Source organism: Chinchilla lanigera, unplaced genomic scaffold, assembly GCF_000276665.1.
Source record: "Chinchilla lanigera isolate Chin_1 unplaced genomic scaffold, ChiLan1.0 scaffold00085, whole genome shotgun sequence".
NCBI classification, from domain to species: domain Eukaryota; kingdom Metazoa; phylum Chordata; class Mammalia; order Rodentia; family Chinchillidae; genus Chinchilla; species Chinchilla lanigera.
The window spans coordinates 6428411-6452075 of record NW_004955486.1 but is presented as its reverse complement, the minus strand read 5'-3'; the positions used below and the strand labels follow the sequence as shown (position 1 = coordinate 6452075).

Genomic DNA, 23665 nt, shown 5'->3' with positions numbered 1-23665 from the left:
ACCGGGAACCAAACTCACGACCTTGCACTTGCCAGGCAGGCGCTTTTGCCGCTGAGCTAAATCCCCAGCCCCAGGAATCACTGATTTTGTACCCTTCTTCTTTTCTAACATTGCTAGAAAGCTATATGTTTCCACCAAAGCGTTGCCATTATCTATTGCTCATGAATTTTTATATTTTTTCCCATTACTCAGTTCAAATTATTTTCAAATTTCTCTATAAAGTTTTCTTGGACTGCAGGGTTATTTGGCAGTGGGTCAATTTCCAACTATCAGGATTTTCCAGGTCTGTTTGCTGGCCTTACTGCTGACTTCTAGTTTAATACCACAGTATCTGTGAGCATTCCCTCTATAATCTCAACCCTTTTAAATGTTTTGAGGCATTTTTGTAGCCTAGTACATGGCCTCTCTTATTGAGTTGTCCATGCACACTTGAGTGTGGACCCTGTGTCCATGGGGGGGGTGGATATTTAAGAGATGTCAGTGAGGTGGACAGTGCTGTTCACATCTTTCAATTTTTTTTTTGATCTGTATGTCCTATCGATCAGTGTGGGAGAAAGGAGAAGAGGAAAGTCTCCAGCCATGACAGTGAATCTAACACGCAAGTCCCTTCACCTCTACCCAGTTCTGCCCCAAGAATGGGACCTGAGATCTCAGAGGGTTCCTTCTGCTAAGCAGTGACAGCGGTTTGCTGTGCCCAGGCTGCAGAGACACTGGTTTATGCCAAATGCCTGCTTCACTTCCTGGAATCTGGCATGCGGGCACACGCCAGGGAACATCCCAACTCACGGCTGGGGCTTCATCCGCACCGTATACCATCTCGGGGTAAGGGCCCGTGGGGTGTGCGCCTGCTCCTGTGTCTACTGCTGTGAAGTCTCAGCAGGGAGGCTTCTGAGAGACTCTTGCAGCCTGGGGTGCAATGCGGGTATGAACTCGCTGGGACTACGGCACCTTCTTGATTATTGTGAGCTGATAAAATGCTCCCCGTGGGCGGCCCGTACAGCTCACTGACAGAGCGCTTGCCTAGCATGGCCAAAGCCCCCCAAAATGCATAAATCAAAAGGAAAGAAGCGCTCCTTTACTTCTAGCCCTGCTCTTCACCTTGAAATCTACTTTGTCAGACACTGGCATAGTCACAAGATCTTTACGATTCATACTTACACAGTTTTTCTTCCATGTCTTTTTTTTCCAGGTGCTTCTTATTTTGAACAAAGAACTGAACAAAACAAGCAAAAAGCAGCGGCAAAGTTTATTTGAAAAACTAAAAGTGAAGAGTGAAAGAGAAACTGGCTCTGCAGAGCACGGCTGGGCCGGATAAAGAGGAAAAAGCAACATAAAAGAATATTCTGGAGAAAGCAGGGTGGGCTCCTGTGAAGAAAGCCATGACAGCTCTCTTCCGTGTCTCCCCTCCAAGTCGTTCTGTCCTTCTGTTTACACATACTTGAAAATAATATACAGTGTCCTCCTAAACGCTAAGTTGTAGCGTGTATATTTGAGTCAGAGATTCCACTTACAGAAATTATTCTACATATATTTTTAAAAAGATGTAACAGAGGTTATTCACTGAAGGAGTATTTATAATGGAAAATGACTGGAAAAGTCTCATCTTCATCAGTAAGGATGCCGTGATTTGGATCAAAAATGTCTCCCCAAAGCCTCCTGTGTTCAGTGGCGAGGCTGATCAGATCAGGGGTGCTAAGCTCCTGGATGGTGGAATCCTCAGACGTGTCCCCAGCTGAATGTGCTGCGAGGAGGTGGAGCCTCACTGGGGGCGGGGCCTGAAAAGGTTTACTCTTAGCCCCGCCCCTTTCTCGCTCTCCAGCCCTCCTCCTGCTCTCTCATGAGGGGAGCAGCCCTCCTCCACCACATCCTTCCGCCATGGTGTTTCCACCCTGCCACAGGCCCCAACACAACAGAACTAGCAGACCATGGACTGAAGCCTCTGAAACAGGGAGCCAGAATAAACCCTTTCTCCTTTAGATTTGTTTCTCTAAGGTATTTCGTCACAGTGACCGGAAACTGACTGACTCAAAGGGCCTAGCTAAGTGATGGTTCATCCACATAAAGAAAGAATAAAAAAAATCTTCATGTAATAACATCAACAATATATAAAACATTATTAAAAATAACTTTTTAAAAAACAGACTACAGAGCCAGGCATGGTGGTGCATGCCTGTAATACCAGCAGTCGAGAGGCTGAGGCAGGAGGACAGCCATGATTTCCAGGCCAGCCTGGGCTACACAGTGAGTTCAAGGCCAGCCTGAACTACATAGGGAGATCTTGTCTCAAAAAAACAAAATAAATACAGGGTACAGAAAATACAGTAAACCATCATTTACTTTTTTAAAAGGAAAAATACATAAAGCTGTATTTATCTGCTGTATTTGCTTAGGATTTCTGGGACATTGTACAAAAATAGATGACACTGGCTGTATCTACAGTGGACACCGGGAGCCTTGGGCACACAATGGATGATCCACTTTCCCTGTGTGTCTTTGTGAATTTTGATCTATGTGAATTACCTTTTCCAAAAGAAAATAAAATGGGAAAGGGAGCCCAGGGACAGTAGCACCGTGGCCCTGGACGGCTGACTGTGCGCTCGTAGGTGCCGCTCCTCTCCCGTGGACAGGCAATGCGGGCACCTCTTCCCCAGGCTGCAGTGAGGGGCGCATAAAGCAGCACAACAAAGTGCAGGGGAATCAAGCTGTGAAAGCGCAGCTTCCGGGTGCCAACCGCCATGGCCGACGCCAGCAGTGCCTGGTCAGAGGGTTTGGAATGCGACAGTGGGGCCGTTAGTGACTCAGTCACCGTCCCTTATTCACAGGCCCGGCACTCCTACAACTTCCCACGTACACAACAGCCCCCCAAGCCCCACAGGCTGCAGGAAAGGGCCGTCAGCAAGCCACGCCCCATAAGAAACGGCTCACACTGATTGGCGTGTCCCACCTGCCACTGGAACCTCCAACCATGTGCACATCCTGCGGGAGGCAGGGAGAAGCACACCCTCATCCAGCAGCTCAAGGGCACAGACAGATGCAGGGCCAGCAGGGCACAGGCCTGTGTGTGCACGAGGCTGTGGTACCCCAAGCCACAGATGGAGCTACCCAGATATCCAGAGCGTTGCACCCATATCGCTACCTGCCAGGCTGAAAACGGGCCATACCCAGCGGTGCACAGGGCCACCTCCGCAAGCCATCCGGCTCAGAGAGAACTCTGGAAATCAGGCTCCCTGGTTTTGTAGAGCGCTCCACTGGGGGCAGAAGAATCCCTCACCCAATGTCAAAAGTGCTGATCCAGCTGCTGAGTCCTCGTCCTCCTGCTGATGGGCCACTTTGCCTCTGGACACTGCCAAGGCCCAGGCAATGGACACAGTGATGCAACTCGGTAGATAAGTGAAAATCAATGGTAACAGGAAACCTCATCTCAGCCGAGAGCAGCTGACAATGAATAGCAAATTTCATTACCTGCTTAATTAGCGGCCCATCAAGCCACTTCAGGACGCACTGAAACGCTGTGGATTCCTTCAAAAGCTGCCGGGCTCTCTGCGGGTGTGGAGGGACAAGTATGTTTTGGGCAAAGATCTTGTTCCAGTCGCTCATTCTGCTTGTCTGATCCTCTCCCAGGCCTCAGCGTCACCTGCGCCAAAGAAAGAAAAAAGACATCAGGCCACAGCGCTAAGTTCCCAAGCTCCACCCCTAAACCCGCTCTGCAACCCCAGCACCAGATCCTGCGCGGCTGACCCACACCCACGTGGCCTCCCCCGGGAAACGGGCCCACCTCTCGCCACAGGTCCCCCCAACTCCTTTCATGGGCCAATCAGAGCACAACTACACTGGCTCCATCACTAGCTTAGGGATGGGCGCTGTCTTAGTTACTTTTCTTGTTGCTGAAACAGAATAGCCAACACCCAGAGTTAAAGTAGGAGAGGTTTATGTGGCTCACAGTTTGTAGAGGTTTCAGTTCATAGCTGGCTGGCTCTTAGGTAGGGTAGCATTGCAGAGGGGCATCACAGAAGAGAAACAGTTCATAGCCAAGCAGGGCAGGCAGAAGGCAGCAAGCTACAAGTGACCTCCTTTTTGCGCCTTCTATTTTATCTAGGCTACCCGGCCTTAATCCCAGTATCACACTGAATCATTCCCAGAATCACATCCTTGACCCCAGCAGCACACACTCTAAATCCAGCCACCTCCAGAAAGTCCCACCTATGACCACGAAGCTTTGCGGGCTCATCTAGACACAAATTGTAACAGGCACCACATGAGGACACAAGGTGAGGACTTTAAGTCCAGCCCTCGTGCAAGGCTATCTTGGTGTCCAGATAGCATGGCCCAAGCGACACCAAGGAAACGCAAAAGGAAATACAGCCCTAGAAGAGAAACTATCAGCCTGAAGTTGCCAGGGGCCACCTCGTAAGCAGCTACTGGAGGTGCCCATCAAAAAGAGAAAAAAGCAAGGGCCAGGGCCAGTGGGTCTGGAGGTCACCCTAAAGCCAGCCACCCAGGACCACTCAGCTTCATAGGGACCTGGCCTAGGGTGCTATCTGTCCCCTTCCAGACAGAGAGGATCCCCACATCCCCTGGACTTCCACTGGGCTGACACTGATCGCACCTTCGACCTGGACCAGGACCTTCACCTCATAGGAGGAAGTGCAGGCAGAGCGCCCATGACAGCCACTCCCACCCGAAGTGTTCCCAGGGCCCCCTAAGGCCAGCACTGGCTCCCTACAGAGGGGCTGGGGCTGGCATCCTCATCAAGTTTACTACCACTCACAGTCAAAGAGACCAGGAAGGCTACTAACTCGTGACACCTGGACCACTGGCTGTGCACATTCAGACTCTTCGTGACAGCATGGGAAACACAGAAAGCACGGCCATGACAACCCCAGGGACCCCAGGCACCAAGGAGGCTATGTGCTGGGGCTGCTGGTGAACACACACTTCCTGTTCGTCTGTCAACACCATTATACTCAGAATGACAGAGAAGCAGCCACAGTTCCTCAGGCCCAGGTCCTCAGCAGACACCTTCTTCACCGTGAGTGAAGACAGCCTGTCACGTCAAGAAAACGAGGCAGCAAAGACAGGAACTGGGGGCATTTGTAGCCTCTACCAGGAGCCTGACAGCTTCCTGCTTCAGGACTTTTCTGATGAGACAGGCGGTGACAGAACAAACTCGATCTTCAGAGGCTGTAGTGGAGCGTCTCAGGGCTGGCAGGGCCGGCTAACTCCTCAAAGCAGGATGCTGCAGGAGACGGTGTGTGACGGCGAAGACCGCGGCCTGAGACACCAAGCTGCACAGCATGGGACATGGCGCAGGACGAGTCTCTCAGGAACCACTGCATGAGGAACAGGTGCGGTGCCAGGGACCACCCCACCCTGCCTGAGGAACCTCCCCGATGTGGGTGACAATGGGTGGCCTTCCAAGCTTCCACTGAAACAGCACAGACGCACACAGGGACCCAGCTCTCTTAAAAAATATCAGCGAAATGCAAAACCACCCCTCTTCATGCCAATTTTTTGTTCTGGAAAACGTAGCTTTTCGCTTTCTAGAAAGGCTTTTTTTTTTTTTTAATGTTGTTATTAATAGGTTTGTTGTTCTTTTTAAACAAATTTGTGTTTTTAACATTTCTCACCTTTGATTTCTAATACCGTAAATACTGACAGCTACAACTCACAGAAGTACAACTTCTTGGGGTCCTCGTGACTTTTTTAAAAATACAGGAGTCTGAGACCTCAAGTCTGAGAAGACAGGGGAGTGCAGTACATGGAGAGTGGAGGACATGCCAGCCAGCCTGAGGTGCTCCGCAGACCTCCAGGGGCCTTGGCCCAGGATCCTGCCTCCCCAGAAAGGTACCCTGCAGGCCAGGTGCACCTCAGAGGACCAGAGCCAGCCCACTGCCATGGGAACGTGGGTGTATACCCATGGCTGGCACACGGCAAGGCTGCGTTTTCTCGTTCACTGTGGGCTTCTGCGTCTCAACGCCCCTCATCCTGGGGGAGGAGCCTTGCCATGTTCCCTGCGCAGGTTCTCAGGACAGGTGGCCCCCGTGGAGCTACCAAAGGCAAAGCCCTCCTGGGGACTCAGCTCAGCAGCCCCTCCTGCGACGTTCAGAGCTGCCTAGCCCTGGCCAGCCTGAACCCCAGGGCTCCCTGGGCACCACAGAGGCTGGGGAGAGGAAGCCCAGGAGACTCCCAGGACTGTGAGGTGGAGGACAGGTGCAGCCATCAGAACCCAGGCCCCACGATGGGGATGGCTGAGGGCAGGAAGTCCCCTGTGCCCACTGCAGCAGGGCATCCGCCACCAAAGGCTGCCGAAAACTCCTCCCCTCCTCCAGCAGCTCAACAGTGGCCTCCACAGATGTCCTCCTGTCCCTGTGCTACCTCAGGGCACAAGGCACTCTGCGCACGTGATTACCACAGGTCCTTGAGATAGAATCGTGGCAGGCCACAAGGGACCTTAGGAGACACAGGCAGGAGGGGTCAGAAAGGAGCCTGGTGACAAGAGAAGCAGCCTGGAGCCAAGAGATGCAGGGGGGCTCTGGAGAGTGGAGAAGGAAGGGAACAGCCGCCCCCACAGAGCCTCCAGAAGGGATCTGCCCTGCGCAAGCCTGCAGTTAAGAGAGACTGAACTTGAACTTCCGATCTCATTAACTGGAAAAGAATAAATCTGTGTTAATTCAAGCCACAAGTTCGCAGGATTCTGTTGACAGCAGCCCCAGGAAACTCAGACAACTGTCCACAACCTACACACAAAAGCAAAAGCGGCCTGACCAACATGCGGCTGGAGGGCGCCTTCTCCAGGAGGGCCTCCTAGACGCCCCTGGGGCCCAGCACTCCGGCTCCCAAGGCCCCAGCACAGCTGCTGGTCACAGCACTGACCACTCGATGGCCGGGTCTTGGCAGCAGGAATGCTGACCCTCCCGCATCCTCGGTGCCCGCTCACCAGAACTCTGTAAACGGCCACAGCCTCACACAAAGCCTCGGTCCGCCCTTGTGCTTTGCTGGGTTACTTTTCCGAAGCAGTGCTGTCTCCCAGGTACCCTTCATGATGAAATGGAGACAGACGCACACCCACCACTTCCTGTCCCTGGAAGGAAGGCTACCCCATGCAGGCACCCAGTGGCCTACTCAGCTCCCACCTCTGGCCAGCAGCTGCTGCTGAAGAGCAAGCTTTGTCCTGCTCCTCCAGCCCCAGCGGACCAGGCTGGGGAGGAAGGGGCACATGCTGGACAGCCTGGCGCCCACAGGTAACCCCGGAGCAGAGGGACAGCTACCGTCTGAGGGAGGGGTGACACCTGGGACACCCAGCGGTGGCCGCCCAGGCAGCCAGGGGCTCTTAGCCCACCCCACGCAGCCCACCACCTCCACCTGCTCCTCACACAGACCCACAGAGAAGTCACACACGCACAGGGCCACGCATTTAACGCTGTCCTGGAAGACTGTGAACTCCGAGAAACCTCCCAGTGATTAAATAGGAATGCCCTGTAGAAAGGTAGGACGGCCATGGGGTGCTGGGCTTCAGAAAGGGACCCATGCTTTAAGGAACCCAAGAATGGACGCTCCAGGGAAATAAAGAACAGACATCAGCTTGTACTAAGCTCCTACCATGAGCCAGGGACTCAGAGACTTTTCCATAGTTACCACTCCAACAGCTGAGAGATAAACATCACTGTTCCCTCCTACAGAGGAGACTGTGTGAGACCCAGGTACCAAGGCCATCCAGTGGTGACCACCTAAAGCTACTGAGCCATGCCACCCCTGTTCTGATCCCAGCCAACAGACCAAGGGGAGCCAAGGGAGATGAGCCGCCTCGAAGTGAGGGTGGCAGGACGGGGGAGGAGCCCAGGGCTCAGGCTGGTCCTCTGAGCTCCCCAACTTCACACAGTCATTCTCCTCCCTATGGGTTTCCAATCTACAAAACGAGGGCTGTGAAATCTGCTGCCCAGGGAAGCCGGCATGCCGGGAAGACCGGGACTTCTGGGGAGCTGGGGAGGTCTGAGCACGGGCTGTAGGGCTTTCCTTCGCTCACCCCGCGCCACACAGCGGACAGGCTCGCGGCCTCCGCAGGAGGGGCGGCGCGGCGGGGCCAGGACAGCACAACACTTGAGCTCCAGAGACTGAGCCGGGGCCCTTGAAAGCTGCACAGGTGAGCTGCGCCGGGGACCCTCCTCACCGCTGTCCCCAACACCCCTCCTCCTCCCACAGCACGCGCGTGGGACTCACTGCCTTCGCGGACTTCCACGTGGGCCTCGCGCGCGCCAACCCAGCGCAGGGCCATCCGCGGGAGAGGCGGCCAGTCTGGGCGGGTCGGGTAAGGGCAGGACCTCGGGGTGCGTGGAGGGCCGCGGGGGCCCTGGGGGGACCGCGAAAGGATGCGCACGAACGAGAGCCGCACATCTGCCCCACGAGCCTCCTTGGCCCCGCGCCCGCCGCGGATGGAGGACTCCAGCGGGTCAGGGGTCAGCAGGCAAGGAGCTGGGGGTGGGGGCGCCTGGGCACGAAGCGCCCACGACGCCCAACGACACGGGGCCGTACCAATCGTCAGGGCGGGGGGTTGCGACCTGGGCCCGGCCCCACCCCTCACCCCTCGCCCCGCCACCGCCGCTCCCCTCAGGCCCGGGTGCGCACGCAGGGCCTGGCCAAACCCCCACTCCAAGACAGCCAGGCCTGACCGACTCCAGCGCCCGCAGAGCCTCCAGGCCGCGTCGCTCTCCCCCGCGGCACCAGCCCACTTGGTTCCGCCCGCCGCCGTCCACGTTACCTAGGAGACGGGCGTGCAGCCCGGTGCCCAGAGCACCGAGGCCCAAGCTTTCCAAGAAGTCCCTGCAGCACCAGGACTCAAGGGTTCAGAGGTTGGTTCCCGACGGAGCCACAGGCCTTAGAGCCCTCCCGATCGAGGGGTGCGCCCAGCCCTCTACCAACCGCGACGTAAGCCTCCGCAGGCGGCGCGGGCTCTCAGGCCGGGAACCCGCCCCGCGTCCTTTCTGTCGTCTGGGCCCCGGAACCAATCAGAGCCTGAGTCCAAGGGCTCCGCTCCGCGAGCATCAGCCAATCGGCGCGGCGGCGGGCCCATCCTGATTTGCATGGACGCCGAAAGCTCGGCCAATGGAAGTGTGACTGGCGTGAATTATAGCCAATGAGAAGCTCCAGGGGGCGTGGCCGCAGGCGTCCCACGAGGTGAAGATGCTGCGGGCGGAACCTGCCGGAGAGAGCGGGATTTGGGGGGCGCTAAAGTCGCAGGGGCCGGGCGGGAAGGAAGATCCGGAGCGGGTCGCAGGATCCGGAGCTGGAGCCCCCAGGTGAGTGCACGGGGGAGACCCCAGTGGGCGGCGATGCCCAAGGACCTGCTCCCGGAGAGTGGCGGCGTGCGCCGTGGTCCCTCTCCGCCTGTCTTCCCCGACCTGCGTCCCTGCCTCCGTCGCCGTTCGCACCTCCTCTCCAGCCCCCTCACCTCCTTCTCCACCGTCTCCCTTCCCCCATCGCATCCTCTGCCGCTTTCCTGTGTCCCGCCTGACCTCTCAGCTCGAATCCCCGACCCCTGCCCCAAACATCACCCCTCGCCTGCATCCCCCATCGCCCCTGGCGTCTCTAGCATCGCCTCCCCTTCCCCAACCCTTCCCGTCTCCATTGCTGGCCTCTGCGAAGCCCCGGCGGAGCTCTCCCAGCTCCCTGCACCGGTCTTCCGCATCTCTCTCCCGCCTGCTCCTCCGGCACATCCTTCCGGCTTGCCGCCTGCCCCCATGACCCTCCGGTCCCTGGCCCCCTCCTGTTACCCTTTCTGCCTCTGGCTCGGGCCCTGGCACGAAGCACCTCTGCACCTCCCTACCTGCTGCTGCTCCTGCGGGATGCAGATCCTGAGCTGCTGCACTGCTCCCTGCGGCAGTACCAGCGGCCGGGAGCACCTGCCCACCTGCCCGCCCTCCCATCAGGCACATCCAGCCTGCTTCTCCTGGCATTTGTCCCTAGGAGGCTCCTGCAGGGGAGCCTGGAGCACCCTGGGGTGCGCCAAGTGCAAAACCCCTCAGCACCGTTCCCTGCCTCCTTCCCTGGCCACCATCTCCCTCCCCACCCCACCCCCACTTTCTGCTCAGCCTCACTTTGTGATTCAGCATTTTTGGGATTGGTAACTTTCTTTGCTTCTGGGCATGACAGGGACCTGTCTGAAGGCAGGTGGTTTGGACCCTGATGCTAGCAGGGTCACCTTCAAAACCGGACCCGAGGTGCCTGATTGGGAGTGGAGCCAAAGCAGGGACCCGGCAGTGGGGGTTACCTTTTCCTCCCTTTCCTTTGCCTGCCTTGGTTGAACTGTATCCAAGGAGAGATGACATAAGTAATAGCTCTTGGGGAAATGGGCTATTAGCATTTATGGAAATTAATACATCCACATCCCAGGAGCAAGAACACCAAGTTCAGGCCACAGCTGTCCCCCTGTCTGTCGCTTCAGGATTTCTTCTTTCCCTGCAACTTCTCCTCCCCCTCAAAATGCCAGCTCCCCCCCTCATGCCAAGAGCAAGCTCCCACTCTGCGCACGAAGCCGCATTCAGGTCCTGTGCTGCAGGGTTCGGGACCTGCGTGTGGAGTCGCATCTGTCCACCTGCTTCTCTCTTGGCAGACACGTCTGTCCACTGCAGAGCCCAGGCTCACATGCAGCTTCTGGGTTCCTAGCCCTGGGCTTTCACAGTGTGGGGCTCTTAGGGTGCAGTTGCTTCCCAGGTCCTGTCCAGCGTCTCTGGGGGTGCTGTTCAAGTCTACACCGGCCTCAGTGGCACTGAGAGTGTTCGGGCTGCAGCGCGTCCCTGCCTGGAAAGCACCCCGAAGGTTTCCCACTTAAAACCGAGGTCCGTCCTTTTCCTCTCTTTGCTACACCAGCCAATAAATGCCTTCGTGTGCGCCGATCCAGACTGAGGCACTGAGTGCTCAGGACTCGGGACTGAGCCGGGCGGCGGGTGGAGGGGTGGCCTGGAAGAGTCCGAACTCCTTTCCGTGTGTGTGTGTCTAGCGTTAGAGCCCCTGTGAGTCTGGAGGCAGAGCCTGGATTGGGGGGGAAGCCTCCACGAGACCCGGTGCCCATGGGAGATGGGGTGAGGTGGGACCGAGGCCAGGTGTGCCGGGCCCCCCGAGGGCAGAGGGCTCTGTGGCTGGCAGCCGAGGCAGGCTTCATTCCCTGGGCTGCCTTCTTCCTTTCTTTCCTTCCCTTTTAAAATCAAATGATTTGGGAGAAGACGTGTGGCACTGAGCCTTGATTTGGCAGTTGGGGCTGGGGCGTGGAGGGAGGGCCGCCTCGCGTTTGTTGGTGACTGGGCATGGCAACCGGGCACAGTCTGTGTCTCGAAGGAAAGCCTGCTGTGCTGCTGGGACGCTGGGGACACGTGTCGATGTCCGCGGACACTGGCTAGAGCAGCACATGTTTGGACCTTGGCTAAATTCTGTGATCATCGTGTCACCAAAAGTGCCAGACTTCGAAGCCTTTTTCTAGGGTCCCTGAAAAGGGAGACAGAGCAGCAGGGAGCAGTGGGCAGCATTCAGGAAGGCCTGACTTTGGAGGTTCCAGGGCCAGGGACCCCACCGCTCTCCCATGCCCTCCCTCAGCAGCCAGAGGTCTCTCCCTAGAGGGTGGAAGACCCTAAAGATGCCAGGGTCCTGACTACTCAGCAGGCAGAGTGGCAGAGGTTCCTCCAGGGCCGCACACAGGCAGTGCGGGGCTGGGGCGACCCCATGTTTTCCACGTATGTGAGCTCAGTTCACTTGGCCGATTCAGTGGAAGGAAGCTGATACCTCAAGGATGTGCGCCTTCGGGAGGTGACCCTGTGGGGGAATCAGTGACATTCACAGAAGCCAGCATCCCTGGATGCGTCCAGCCCCAGGAGGGGCGGTCGGGAGAGGGGAAGGTGCCACTAGCCACGGGGAATACTCAGGGACTCCGGTCCTGCCTGGCCTTGCAGGCCCCTGGCGCAGGGGTATCGTTCGTGGCCATCAAGCAGGTGGCCAGAGGCCCTGGGTGAGAGCAGGTGGAAGAGGTACCACACAGGAGCCACACTTCCGACCTTGCTTTGTGTCAGGGCCTTTTATATAGGCCTCCATGGGGAAACTGAGGCACTCAGTAATAGTGAGACGGACCCCAGCCTGCCAGCTGGTGAGGGAAGCTTCACCCTGCTCCTTCCCTGCCTGGACTCAGGCAAGGGCCCACTCTGCCGTGTAGACAAGCTCCGGGTGACCCACACGCTCAGTGCTCTGCTAACCGTGTGGCCCTGAGCAGATACCGGGTCCTCATGTCCCTCACCAAATCCTGGCCAGCCTTCCCCCTCCGTCCCATGAGCGTTCCCAGGTCTCTAACTCCTATCCCTGCTGGATGGATGGCTGCTCAGGAGCCCAGCCCGCTCTGCCGGATGCTCAGCCCCGCAGAGCTGGGAGTGTGCCGTGCGGGGCTGTGCATGTCGCTTGTTACAAAGCCTCACACCTCCACCGCTCCTGCCTGCCGGGCCACCCAGCTTTTAGCTCTTTCCAGCCCAAAGGCACTTACAGATTAGCTGTTTTGAGCTATGCTAGTTGCAGATAAAACAGGATTGGGAAAAAGGGAATTACAGAGAAAGGGTAGAGACTGTGGCCTCATTTTCTGCTCTCTGCACAGACCCTATTAGAAGGAGTCTCCTCACCATGACCTTGCTGAGTGGTTGGAACTCAGCAGCTGAAGTGTTGCTGTAACAAGATACCCAAGACTGGGCCATTTATAGAGAAGAGGAGTTTATTTGGCTCTCGGCTCTGGAGGCTGAGAAGTCCAGAACACCATGCTGGCGCCTGGGTCACAGCATGGCTGTCCCAAGGCCAGACAGCACAAGCGTGTGTCACTTGATAAACCCGCCCAGGCCGTCCGGGGATACTGACCCTTGTGAGCTCACCAAATCCTAGGCACCTCCCAGATCCCTGTCCTGCAGAAGCCGCCCACACCTGCATCATGGGATTGTTTCCAACCCATGCAACCTGGGGACACCTTCAAACCGTAGCACCACACGTATGGGTCTTCCCAGATCCCTGCACCAGATTCAAGACACACCAGCCTGCTGCAGAGGTGGTTTCCCCAGTGGGAGAGCCACTTCGTGGGTGCTGTGGGTCACAAGTCTCGTCCACAGGCCTGTCCTTCTGGACAGAGACTGACCCCAATCAGCACCCTGCCCAGATCCCAGCCAAACCCCCCAAAATCAGCACAACGACTAGGGTTTGCTGATTGTTTCTGGAGCCCACTCACGGGTCCTGGAGAGGAACCTGGGAGAACCCTGCTCACCACCTGCAGGGTGAGAGACTAGAGAGGTCCTGAGGGTCACCCCAGCCTGGCCGCCCTTGCCTCAGGCCTGTGGGGCCACAGTGTATGGCCACTGCTCTGCCCATCTACCTGACCCTGGGGCTCCCAGCACGGAAGGGACTGCTACAGAGCCCCTCCCCCAGCGTAGCCCGCCGTCACCGTGCCCGTTTGCCTCGTCTGTCCCTCGACAGCTTCCTGGTCCTTCAAGCAAACTTAGGCCCTGATGTCCACAGAGAAGGAGCCCTGCCGTCCTGAACTCAGTGAGCGCAGGGGCTTCCAGCAGTCATAGCCCTCCTGCCCCTTCTAGATGTAGTAACAAGGTGCTGGACAGGGAGACTCTGATGAGGCCATGCAGTCGAAAATAAATTTAAATGTGCGACATTGTTTAAAACCTACAAATGCTAGTGAGGAGTAGAGGTCTTTGTGGCTGACAGTGAAGGGCCGGTGATAAGCAAGGGCCACCCAGCTCTAGCCTCTGAGGACAGAGAGCAAGGAAAGGGTGCAATCACCACAGAGAAACTGCTAGAGGGCAGGGGGAACAGGGGTGTTTGACAAAGACCTGGAAGACAGACGGGACTGAGATAGGCAGAAGGAGAAGAGACAGTGCCACAGAGGGAGGACCGGGGGCAAAGAGGGGAGCCCAGGAGCTTCCCGACTCTTCTCGTAAGGCTAAGGCAGGGCTGGACAGTGCATGGTGGGACTGAGGGTGACTGCTGATCGCCCCAGGGTCACAGCCCTGGAGGTGGCTGGTGCAGGACTGGAGGGGAGGTGGGGTCAAGACAGAAGGTTGAGGGTTATTCCAGAGCCAGGGAGGGCAGTGTCTGCTGTGTTAGCGGGGAGAGAGGCAATGGTAGAATCCTCTGCACACCGGCCACCTGTTCACTGCTTGGTGTCAGCTCCTTGCTCCTTACCAGCATGGAAGCTTGGCGTGGCTTTCCTAAGTGGAGGTCCCCGAGCTGGGACACCAAGGAGCCAGGACCCAAAGCCAGGCTCTTCGGAGCTCAAATCACTCTCAGCTTTCTGCATGGCTCTTGAGGAGTTTGACAGTGAAGAAGAGGAAAGATAGGGTGTGCTCCAGTAATCTTGGCTACACGGGAAGCCGAGGCAGGAGAATCACAGTTCAAAGCCAGGCCAGCCTAGGCAACTTAACCACACTGGGTTGCAAGGTAAAATAAAGATAACAAGGACTGGAGGAGTCCTGGCTTCAGTGGACAGCACTGCAGCAAGTGAGGGGGCTGCAGGTTACACTCGAGGGGTAGCAGGCCTCAGAGAGAGACAGTGCTGGTCCCAAGTCCCTCCACAGTGCGCTGTCCCCTCTGTCCTTTCACAGATATTTCTGCGATGCACCACTCCTCTGACTTCGGGGGCTGTTCCTTGGCACTTGTAGCCTCCAGTGGCTCTGCGCTGTGACCTCAGAGAGTCTGAGGAGCCCCAGAAGGGCCGAGTCATTGTGTACTCAGGCCTGCGGGCCCTGAAGGGTCCCAGGGCAGCTGGACAAGTCGTTCGCAGCCCCTGGGGACCACGACCATGCTTTGAGAAGCACTTGGGAGCTGTTCCCATCTGCTGGGAGCTTCCTTACCTCTCCCTCTCCTTGAAGGGCAAGCAAGGAAACCTTCTGATGTTGGAAGGCTGCAGTGAGAAGAGCTCCGCCTGGTGCCTTTAATTCTCAGGGCCCGCGTCCCTCCCACTGGAGTGACCCCGAGCTGCGGTCTGCTTTGAATCTAAAACTGTGCGCTACCCCTGCGCATGCACGGTGCTTAGCATGAAGCTGTTGTTCGTTTCCCAGCCTCTTGGAATGCGGTGTGTTCGGGGCCCGCTGCCCACGGAGCACTTTGCTTTTCTGCTCTAGAGGAGCGGGCCTTTGTCACTGCGAACCTGGCGGGACGTGTCTGGTACCTCTTGGCCCCGTCTGCACCCTGGCTGTGCTCCCTCTGTCTGGATGCATCGTGTGCAGCCCCCTTCCCCCGCCCCAGCCCCGCCTTCCTCGAGACCCCCCAAGGGTATTAACTCCCTGGCAATGAGTAGATGCTATTTTTAGCTACCCAGGACTCCGCGTTCAGGTGTCAGAGACAGAAGGCCCAGAGACATCCTGTCCCCTTCCTCCCGCAAAGGACACAGGGAGCCTGGAGCTGAAATTGCAAATCCAAACTCAGTTGCCCCTTCTGCAGGGACACGGGTGCGCGCTGCTCCCCACAGGAGGCAGGACACCTCCCTGTTTACATCCTGCTCCTGCAGAGGCAGCGGGATGCTCAGGGGACCTCAGAGCCCTGTGCCAGGTGCCTGGGGATGCTGCCGTGCTTTCTCCTCAGCCTGAGAGATGAGTTTGGGAGAAGCCACTAGGAGCCTGCATGCCAGCTCCCATAGGGAGTAGACCCTGTCCCTCTGGTGCATGTGACAGTCCCGGGGCTGGGGATGTCACTCACTCGTCATGGATCCCGGAATCAGAAGGATGAGGTCACTGCCCTCAGAGTCAGTTGTAGGGAAGGAGGGGTCTTATGGTGCAGAACACCAAGATCCTCTGTAGGCTACAACAGGTGTCTGCAGTTGAGAAAGAAGGGTCTTGGGCCCTGAACTTCTTTATTGTTGGAGACAGGCTCTTGCTATATAGCCCAGGCTGGCCTTCAACTTGCAGTGATCCCCCCGCCTCAGCCTCCTGAGTGCTTGGGAGTACAGGGGTGCACCACCACACCCGGCTTCCTGGACACCCTTGGGAGGTGTCCAGCTTCCTCTGTGGCTGAGCTCAGTCACTTCCAGCAGGTGGCGAGGGAGGCTGACCAGGTTCCCCCACGTTGGGGCCCCGAGCCCTGCCCGCACACCCTCAGGGACCCCTGAGCCGCCTACACCACCAGTGTCCCCAAAAGTACCTATGCATACACGCGCACACACACATAGCCTTGTGTGCGGCTGGGCACCCGCCTCCTCTCTCACAGCCCAAGGGTTCTACAGAAGGAAGGCCGAACCCTGCTGGAAGGGCGCCAAGCAGAGGGTCCTCACCCTCCGGCAGCTGGTAACCATGGCAACATGAACTATTGGAGTGTCCCTGCACCTGCTGGCCATAGGAGTACGAGTCCTGGCAGGCCCCAGGGTACATGTGGGTGTCTGGGGAGCAGTGGAGGGCAGGTGGGGAGCCCTTGACCTGGGACCCAACCCTCAGCCCTGGAGGGAGCAGGAGAGTACCTGTCCCCACACCCAGCAGGCTCCCTGTTGTCTAGCAAGACTCAAGTCCAGCATACTTTGCTGTGGGACGATGTGGGGCTGGGTCCTGGGCTTTGGCAGCCAGGGGCCTCGGGGAGCCCCTCAGGCTCCTCAGCTAGGTGATGCTTGCAACCCCGCTGCCTCCTTTGAGGAAGAGGGAAACAGGCTGGGGAGTGCCTCCATCCCTGTGGTATGGGGGGGGGCGGTCACATACAGCTCTCCGACAGGGCCCCTCAGCAACATCTGCAGGTCCTGCGGTACAGGGGGGTCACATACAGCTCTCTGACGGGGCCCCTCAGCAACATCTGCAGGTCTCTAAACTGCCCTCTCCACAGTGACCCTTGCTGCCCCGTCTGGCCGCTCCTGGACCATCGAACCCCATGAGGATGGGGTGAGCCCACCTCCCTCGCTGAGCCCAGGACGAGGTGGCTGCACCGACCCAGGACAAGCAGAGCAGGGACCCTCCACGCAGAAACCACCCCTGTGCACGTCCTCCCTAGCACACCGCCCTGGGAATCAGACGCACCCCTAGGTGCAGACAGACAGCCTGGGCTTGGGCCCCCAGGGAGCCTGCATCTGTTGTGCTGTGGGCGGCCCAGGACCTCATGGACAAGGCGCCACCCCCTTGGGCCCGGCATACACTCTCGGGGCCGAGCTGAACTCACAGACCAGAAGGGGCCCAGATGCCACAAAACCAGGGTCCCCCCTCCCAGGGCTCCCCTACACCACGGCTCCACCCATGTGTTGCTGTCCAAGGCTCTGAGCCTCAGAGGTAAATGCCACAACCCTAACGCATCTGCTTAAGGGACCGGCCGCTCTGTGACCCTGCCACTGCCCTCTGTGTCCACTCCACCTCAGAGCTGACTTGGAAGGTGCCTACCACATATGGTGCATCTTGGACCTCGCCCAGGCAGAGGCCGGTCCCACCATGGCACCCAGACTTCATCTCCCCAGGGCTGGCTCTGGTGGGTCATTGTGAGACTGGGTCCTGGGTTCAGCAGAAGGCATCTGCCTGCCCAAGGCTGACCACACCCCTGAGGGACCCTGCCCAGGGATCCTCCTCTGAAGGCACAGCGCGGCCCTGAACACCGGGCCTACCCGGGGAGGGCAGGAGGTAGAGTCCCACAGAGCCAGGTGTGTGGGGCCTGCACAGGTGCACAGGGCAGCTGTGGTCCTGCAGCTGGCACAGTAGTCTGATGCCCACAGGTTCCAGCACCTGGCATCTAGCCACTCAGGCTCCAGCTCTGAGCCCCTCAGCCTGCCGTGTCTCAGCCTCAGCGGTAGCCACTGCCGGCCCGAGGCGAGCACCGTGCCTGCTTTACAAGGATGCACTTAATTACTCAGAGGTAATTCCTTGGAACTGCAGCGCCAACCCAGAGCGCCCACATGGAGGGTTCCCCAGCGGTGGCAGGCAGAGAAGGCTGAGGTCCCAGGAGCTGAGGGCCTTCAGGCAGGCGGGGGGGACCACAGTGCTGGCCCCGCTGCAGGGAGTGGGGCCGTGCACTGCGTTTGACCCTGGGAGTTGCTGAGGGGAGTGGCAACAATGACGATTGCCACTGTCACCATTTATATTGGCAGATGGCATTTGTGGGCTTGCTCTCTGTTTGGCAGATGGCATTAGTGGGCTTGCTCTCTGTTAGGCCCCTTGAGTAATAATGTAACGTGAAGTTGCTTTTTTGGGTACTGGGAGTGGAACCCAGAGCATTTAGACAGAGCTACATCCCCAGCTTTTTTTATTTTGAGATAGGATTTCATTAAGTCATTAATTTTCACAAGCTGGGCTTGAACTTGGTAATCTTCCTGCCCCGGCCTCCTAGAGTGCCAGGATTACAGACTTGTGCGCATGCCTGCCTTTTTCCCAGGTTTTGCTATGTCATCCAGGCCAGCACTGAACTGTCTTTGTAGCCCAGGCTGACCTTGAACTCACCATCACTAACACCCGCTCCCCCAAGTGCTGGGATAACAGGCGTGTCCCACCATACCTGCCACTGGCTGCGTCTGCTTCTCAGGGACAACAGGTCTTATACTTACCTGTGGCCCTGCGGCTGGCACAAGGCAGGATGAAGATGTGACTTAAACCACTCCATTAGCAAAGTAGGGGCTTGCTGGCCAGCTCCAGGCCACAGAGTGGGGAGGGCAGAAAGGCCCTGTGTGTCCGCTCCGTTGGCTGCAGACTGTGCTGTGGGATGCCCCATGCTCCACAGACATACACTGCACGGGAAGGAGGCAGAGGCAGGACAGTGTGGCGGCTACAGGTGGGGCCTACCCTCACCTGCCAGCCTCTGCAGACACACCTGGCCTGGCCCTCTGCCCTTCTGCACCCCACTTGCCTCAAGGACTTCTGACACCTGCCCTCCACTTTTTCATTTCTTCACTCTTCCAGCTGTATTACTTTGCATCTCAACTGGCCAGGCTGGGATTATATAACCCGGACCTCTGGACGCTAGACCCCAGACCTGTGCTCCCCAAACACTGTGCCTTGTGCCCCCGAGCCACTCCTGCTGCGTGTCACAGCCTCACCACAGCCCCGCCAACAGTGAGTGTTTGCGTTTACAAGCGTCTTTTCCTGTTAATTACGTGATGGAGGCGCAGTGCCCGACGGTCTTCTTTTGGAGATCCTTTCCCTCATTGGAGGCTCGAGGGAATGTGGCAGAGTAAAGCCGGCTTTCAAATCGCTACTGCAGCACTGCATGGGCAACTTATGAATCTTTCATGCCTCTATCACGTGGCACTGGGACCACGGTAATCCTCTTTGAAACAGTTCATTATTTATTCTCGCTGTCCCCTGGAGAGCAGGGAGGAGCCCCAGTGCCTGGGTCTCCGGTGCAAATGCAGGAAGCACTGTAGAAAGTCCTGCAATCCTCCCCTCAAGATGAGATCCCCAGGAACGGACCACTTCCCCTGGAAGAAGGTGGCCTCTCACCTTCACACAGCCAGTGACAGTGAGAGGGCACTGGGCTAGGACAATGCATGATCGTCCCCGACCCCTCGGTCTTAGTTATTCTCTATCTGCCGTGGCTGAAAATATGAAGTGGGAAAGAGCAGAAAGAAATGATCCGTATGTTTTAAGAAATCTCTGTGAGAGTTTATGGCTGTAGTTGTTGATTCTGTTGCGTGTTGCTACCCTTGCTGTACCTAATTCATAAATAACTTTGTCAAAGGAGCACGTGTGTAGGGGAAAGCATCACATGCGTAGGGCTCAGTACTATGCACAGTTTCCGCCTGATGGAGGGCTTGGGGCGTGTTCTCCTGGGGAGAAAGGGACACCACCGCGTCAGTTTCCTAGAACCACGGGCGTCACAGCTCCCCACAGCCCTGTTTATTCTCTCACAGTCCAGGAGGCTGGAAGTGCAAAAAAGCTGTGGGCAGGGCTGGTTCCGTGGAGGACTCCGGGGCATGGAGCAGGAGTCTCCGGGCTTTCTGGCTTCTGGTGGCTGCCATGGCCCCTGGTGTGCCTTGACTTGTAGACGCACCGCCTCCATCATCCCGTGTCCCTTTCTGTGTCTCCTCTTCTTGCAGGACCGGTGGCATTGGAGGGAAAGCCCACTCTGGCCAAGGTGGTCACACTGCAGTATTCTTACCTAAAACATCTGCAAAAACCCTTTTGCCAAATAAAAGGTCACATTCGCAGACACTGAGGGTCGAGGCCTGCACATCTCCACTGGGGGACACAGGTCGACCCGCTACAGCAGGTTTCTGGTGCTGATTGCCACCCCCAACCTGGCGCTCCCTCAGAAGCTTCTGTGGCCTGGGTTCCTCTCCTGCATGTGGAGGGAGCACAACTGGCTGAGGCCAAGGGCAAGGTGGTGGATTAGAAGGGTGTGGAGCAGAATCTCATTCAGTTGCAACTCACAGAAGCTAGCCCTGGATCCAAAGCTGGGGCTGAGCTCTCAGTCCGGGTACCAGGACGGGAGCCCAGTGTGGGGTCTCCTCTGTCCCCTCCTGCTCATGGGCATGGGAGCCGAGCCCCCTCTGGGTTCAGGGAACTCAGCAGCCCAGGCAAGCGCAGGAGGACCACGTGCAGCATCCCACTGGGACGGGGGGTTCCCTGTCTTCAGGATGCCAGCCTGGGCTTCCTCGTGGGGAAGGCGGGTTTATGCTGCAGAGTTGAGGGAGGCCTGGGGATGGGCATCTGAGGGGCTGTGTTCTGGGTGCCCCTAGAGCAAGAGGCAGATGTTCACACAGCCTGCCTGGCTGGCATGCCTTCCAGGTGTCTTCCTCCCCCTTTGCGAGTGAAACGGGGGCCTTTGCCCCAGCTTCTAACAACATTCTGGCTAAGGTCTCCCTGCCGTTCACTAGTAGGGTGAGATCAGAGTGGCACGAGGCCCCGGGGATCAGCTGGGACACTCGGCTTGTTCGGTGCCAGGCACCATGCCAGGCACCGCAAAGTGCCTGGCTGAACCCCTCCGCCGAGAGTAAGCAGCTCTCACCCAGAGTAAGAGGCGGGCACAATCTGGGCACCATGGCACCCCCTCACGCCCAAGCAAGCCTTCTGGCCAGTGGACGGTCACCCCCAGGTGTGGGTGAGTCCCAAGCTCCAGAGAGAGAGGGACCCCAACCATACCGGGGGCCAAGCTCGAGTCACAGGGGGCCATTGGCTTGATGGCACAAGAGGCCCCCCCGGGTGGGCACCTGTCTACATGACCTTCCCCCTGAAACATCTCAGAAACACCAGGATGCCGGCCTCTCCCTCCTCCTCCCACTCTGGGGTGCAAGCAGTGAAAACCCACCCCCTCCAGCCAGGAAGCCAAGACGGCAGCCAGGGGTCGCCCCATCCACCGTCCCTGCACCGTCCCCCCACGGTCCCTCCATCCCCCGGCCTGGGCGTCCCCCACTCCCCACCTTGCTGAATCAGGCTCTGGGTCACATCCCCATGGAGAAGGGTTCCTGTTCCCCCGCCCCCCCGCGGGTTTCTCCGGCGGCGGCTCCCTCTGAGTCTCAGCCCGGCCCAGAGAGGAGACTCAGCACTTTCTTTATCCCTCTGTGGCGGATGCTCCAGAAGGAACAGCGCATCAGGCTCTGCGGGCATCACGCAGGCGCTGCACGGGCATCACTGTTGCTCTCGCCGTCCGTCGGTGTCTCCCGGAACCCCAGCCCTGCCCTCGCCCGCTCAGTGATTATCCTGCGGCACGTGGTGCCTCCATCCAGGTAGATGCAGCTGAGCACTGCTGGGAGGGGCTGGAGGTGCTGCGGGGTGGGTGGCAAGGTGCCCGCAGTAGAGTGTGGCCTGAGGATGCCAGTGCGGCCTGGAATCCTCTGGGCTCATGTGGCGGTGAGGATGGCGACGGGGCATTGCCTCCCTAGGGACCCCTCCGTGGCATGGGTGAGGAAGATTCCGGCAGTGGCCGTTAGTCCCCGCCCGGGGGTCCTGCTGGGCCTGGAGGGAAAGGCCTGGGTTTCACAGAGAAGACAACCAGGTCCCCTCGCACTGCGCTGGTGCCCCCTCGCCCTGGCAGTGTCCTTGTCCTCAGGAGGGGATGGCCTCCCTGGTCCTCTGTTCATCCTGTTCACCTCTCAGGACAGGACCCCCAGCCCACCAGCAGCACAGGGGTGAGAGGGGTCTTGCTGAACCACAAGGGAGGGGAGACGAAGCTGCCTCCGGGGCGGCCCAGGGCTGCCAACCGTGTGTAACCCCCTGCCCACCCTGGAGCTGCCCCCGGGGACTTATTTCTGCAGAAGGCCTAGGCCTTGGGCCACCTGGCGGGAGATGTCCTCCACCCTGACTGTGGCCGGGGTCCCAGAAGGAGGCACTGGGCAGCCCTGCCCCATCCATTCCTTCAGGAGTCGCCATAGCAATAGCTGTTAAGGCCCACACTGGCCATGCCCAGGCCTGCAGGGTGGAAAGCCACAGTGCTCTGGGTGCCCCCCCAAATGGTCCGCCTCTCCCATCCCATCCCAGGGTGTCTGAACTGGGCCCAGCTGGACGTCCAGATCTCTGGAGGGGAACCCAAGGGCGCTGAGACGGCAACGTGTAGCTGGCCACCCGACCCTCCGCAGGCGTCCTGGGTCCTCACCTGCCTTTGGGAGCATCTGCTTTGCACAGCAGCAGGAGGCTGCCCGGGGGTGGCCTGACACGGCCTCAGTCGCGTCCACAGGAAGGACGCTCAGTGTTACACAAGGCGAGACCCTCACCAGTGTGTCTCCTTGTAGATAAACAGACCGTAGCTTGGCTGATGGGTGGAGTGGGCCTGTGTGTGTGCACGTGTGTGCATCTGTGTACGTGCACATGTGCGTGCACGTGTGTGTCCAAAGGGACTGTGCACGTGTACACGTGCACACGTGTGATGAGTTGCACCCCCAGCCGAGACCCCACCTGGACCCCCGCCAGGGCTGTCCCAGAACGCGCTGTCCTGCCTGGGTTCTGGTCTCTCCCTTGATTCTCTTGATTGACCTCCTGCAGTAGGAGGAACTCTGACACACTTTCCCAAAAGGGGATATAAATTTAGTTTAAAAGAAAAAAGAACTGTAGAGTGACCTGAAATCCACTGACTGCCCTGGGGTTCCACTGCAGAGGCTCCGTGTCTTCGCCCGCGGGTTCCCCTGGAGCGTTCCAGGCCCCCGGCTTCCTCTTCCTCTGCCTATCTCTGTCTCTGTCCGACTCTAGCTAGCGTTTCTCACGCTTCGGTCACTGGCCTTGCACCTTATGACTTGGGTCGTACGCGCACACCACCAGTCCTTCTCAGTTTGCATTTTCCTTTTAGTCACTTACGCTTACTTCTCGAATTACGTATTTGGAAATGAAACTTGCAGTCCCTGCAATAAAGGGAAAACCCGCATTGCTGTCATGCATAGGACGAAGCCAGAAAAGTAAGCAGATATCGTACTCAAGCCCATCTCATCAGAAGCCAAGTATACAGGGCGTGCTCCGAAAACCCTACCACTGGGGTCCTTGGATGAGCCACCAGCTGGTTTGCTGGAATTCAGGTGTGTGCCACATGCCCTCCCACCCCCAGCCATCCCCAACTTGCGCAGGAGTCAGAGGTCATCCACCTTGTAAAGGGCAAGGTGAGGCGGAGATGAATGCAGGCATCCAGCGTAGGCTGTACACCCCTAGTGGGCTAGGTGGAGAGAAGGCTTCCCTGGGGATAAAGGTGCTCAGGGGCTGGGCTCATATTTGAGTGCTGAAGGCTGAAGCCAGGAAGTTCAGAAGGAGTTCTTGTCTAGACATTGCCGTGGAAG

The 23665-nt window shown here is 58.0% G+C and overlaps 2 protein-coding genes across 16 annotated transcripts in view; one reads left to right on the top strand and one right to left on the bottom strand.

Annotated features, from left to right (window-relative positions):
• The window catches only part of Nphp4 (nephronophthisis 4), a 105394-nt gene extending 95376 nt beyond the window's left edge, over window positions 1-10018 (bottom strand). For 3 of the 12 annotated variants that reach the window (XM_005404106.2, XM_005404111.2, XM_005404116.2), the window contains exons 1-2: window positions 8756-9109; window positions 3463-3634 (exon numbers count right to left, since the gene is read on the bottom strand). In XM_005404106.2, the coding sequence (XP_005404163.1) occupies window positions 3463-3597 (135 nt within the window). In that variant the 5' untranslated portion in view covers window positions 3598-3634; window positions 8756-9109. Of the gene's footprint in view, window positions 1-3462; window positions 3635-4935; window positions 5268-8217; window positions 8306-8755; window positions 9123-9820 lie in introns of those variants that run through there. The other 9 variants (XM_013504271.1, XM_013504272.1, XR_001231139.1 and 6 more) reach the window with 8 other exon arrangements.
• Kcnab2 (potassium channel, voltage gated subfamily A regulatory beta subunit 2) overlaps window positions 9188-23665 on the top strand; it is a 71677-nt gene continuing 57199 nt past the window's right edge. For 2 of the 4 annotated variants that reach the window (XM_005404122.2, XM_005404121.2), the window contains exon 1: window positions 9192-9293. The gene's annotated coding sequence lies outside the window, so the exon portion shown is untranslated. Of the gene's footprint in view, window positions 9294-18869; window positions 19023-23665 lie in introns of all 4 variants that reach the window. The other 2 variants (XM_013504276.1, XM_013504275.1) reach the window with 2 other exon arrangements.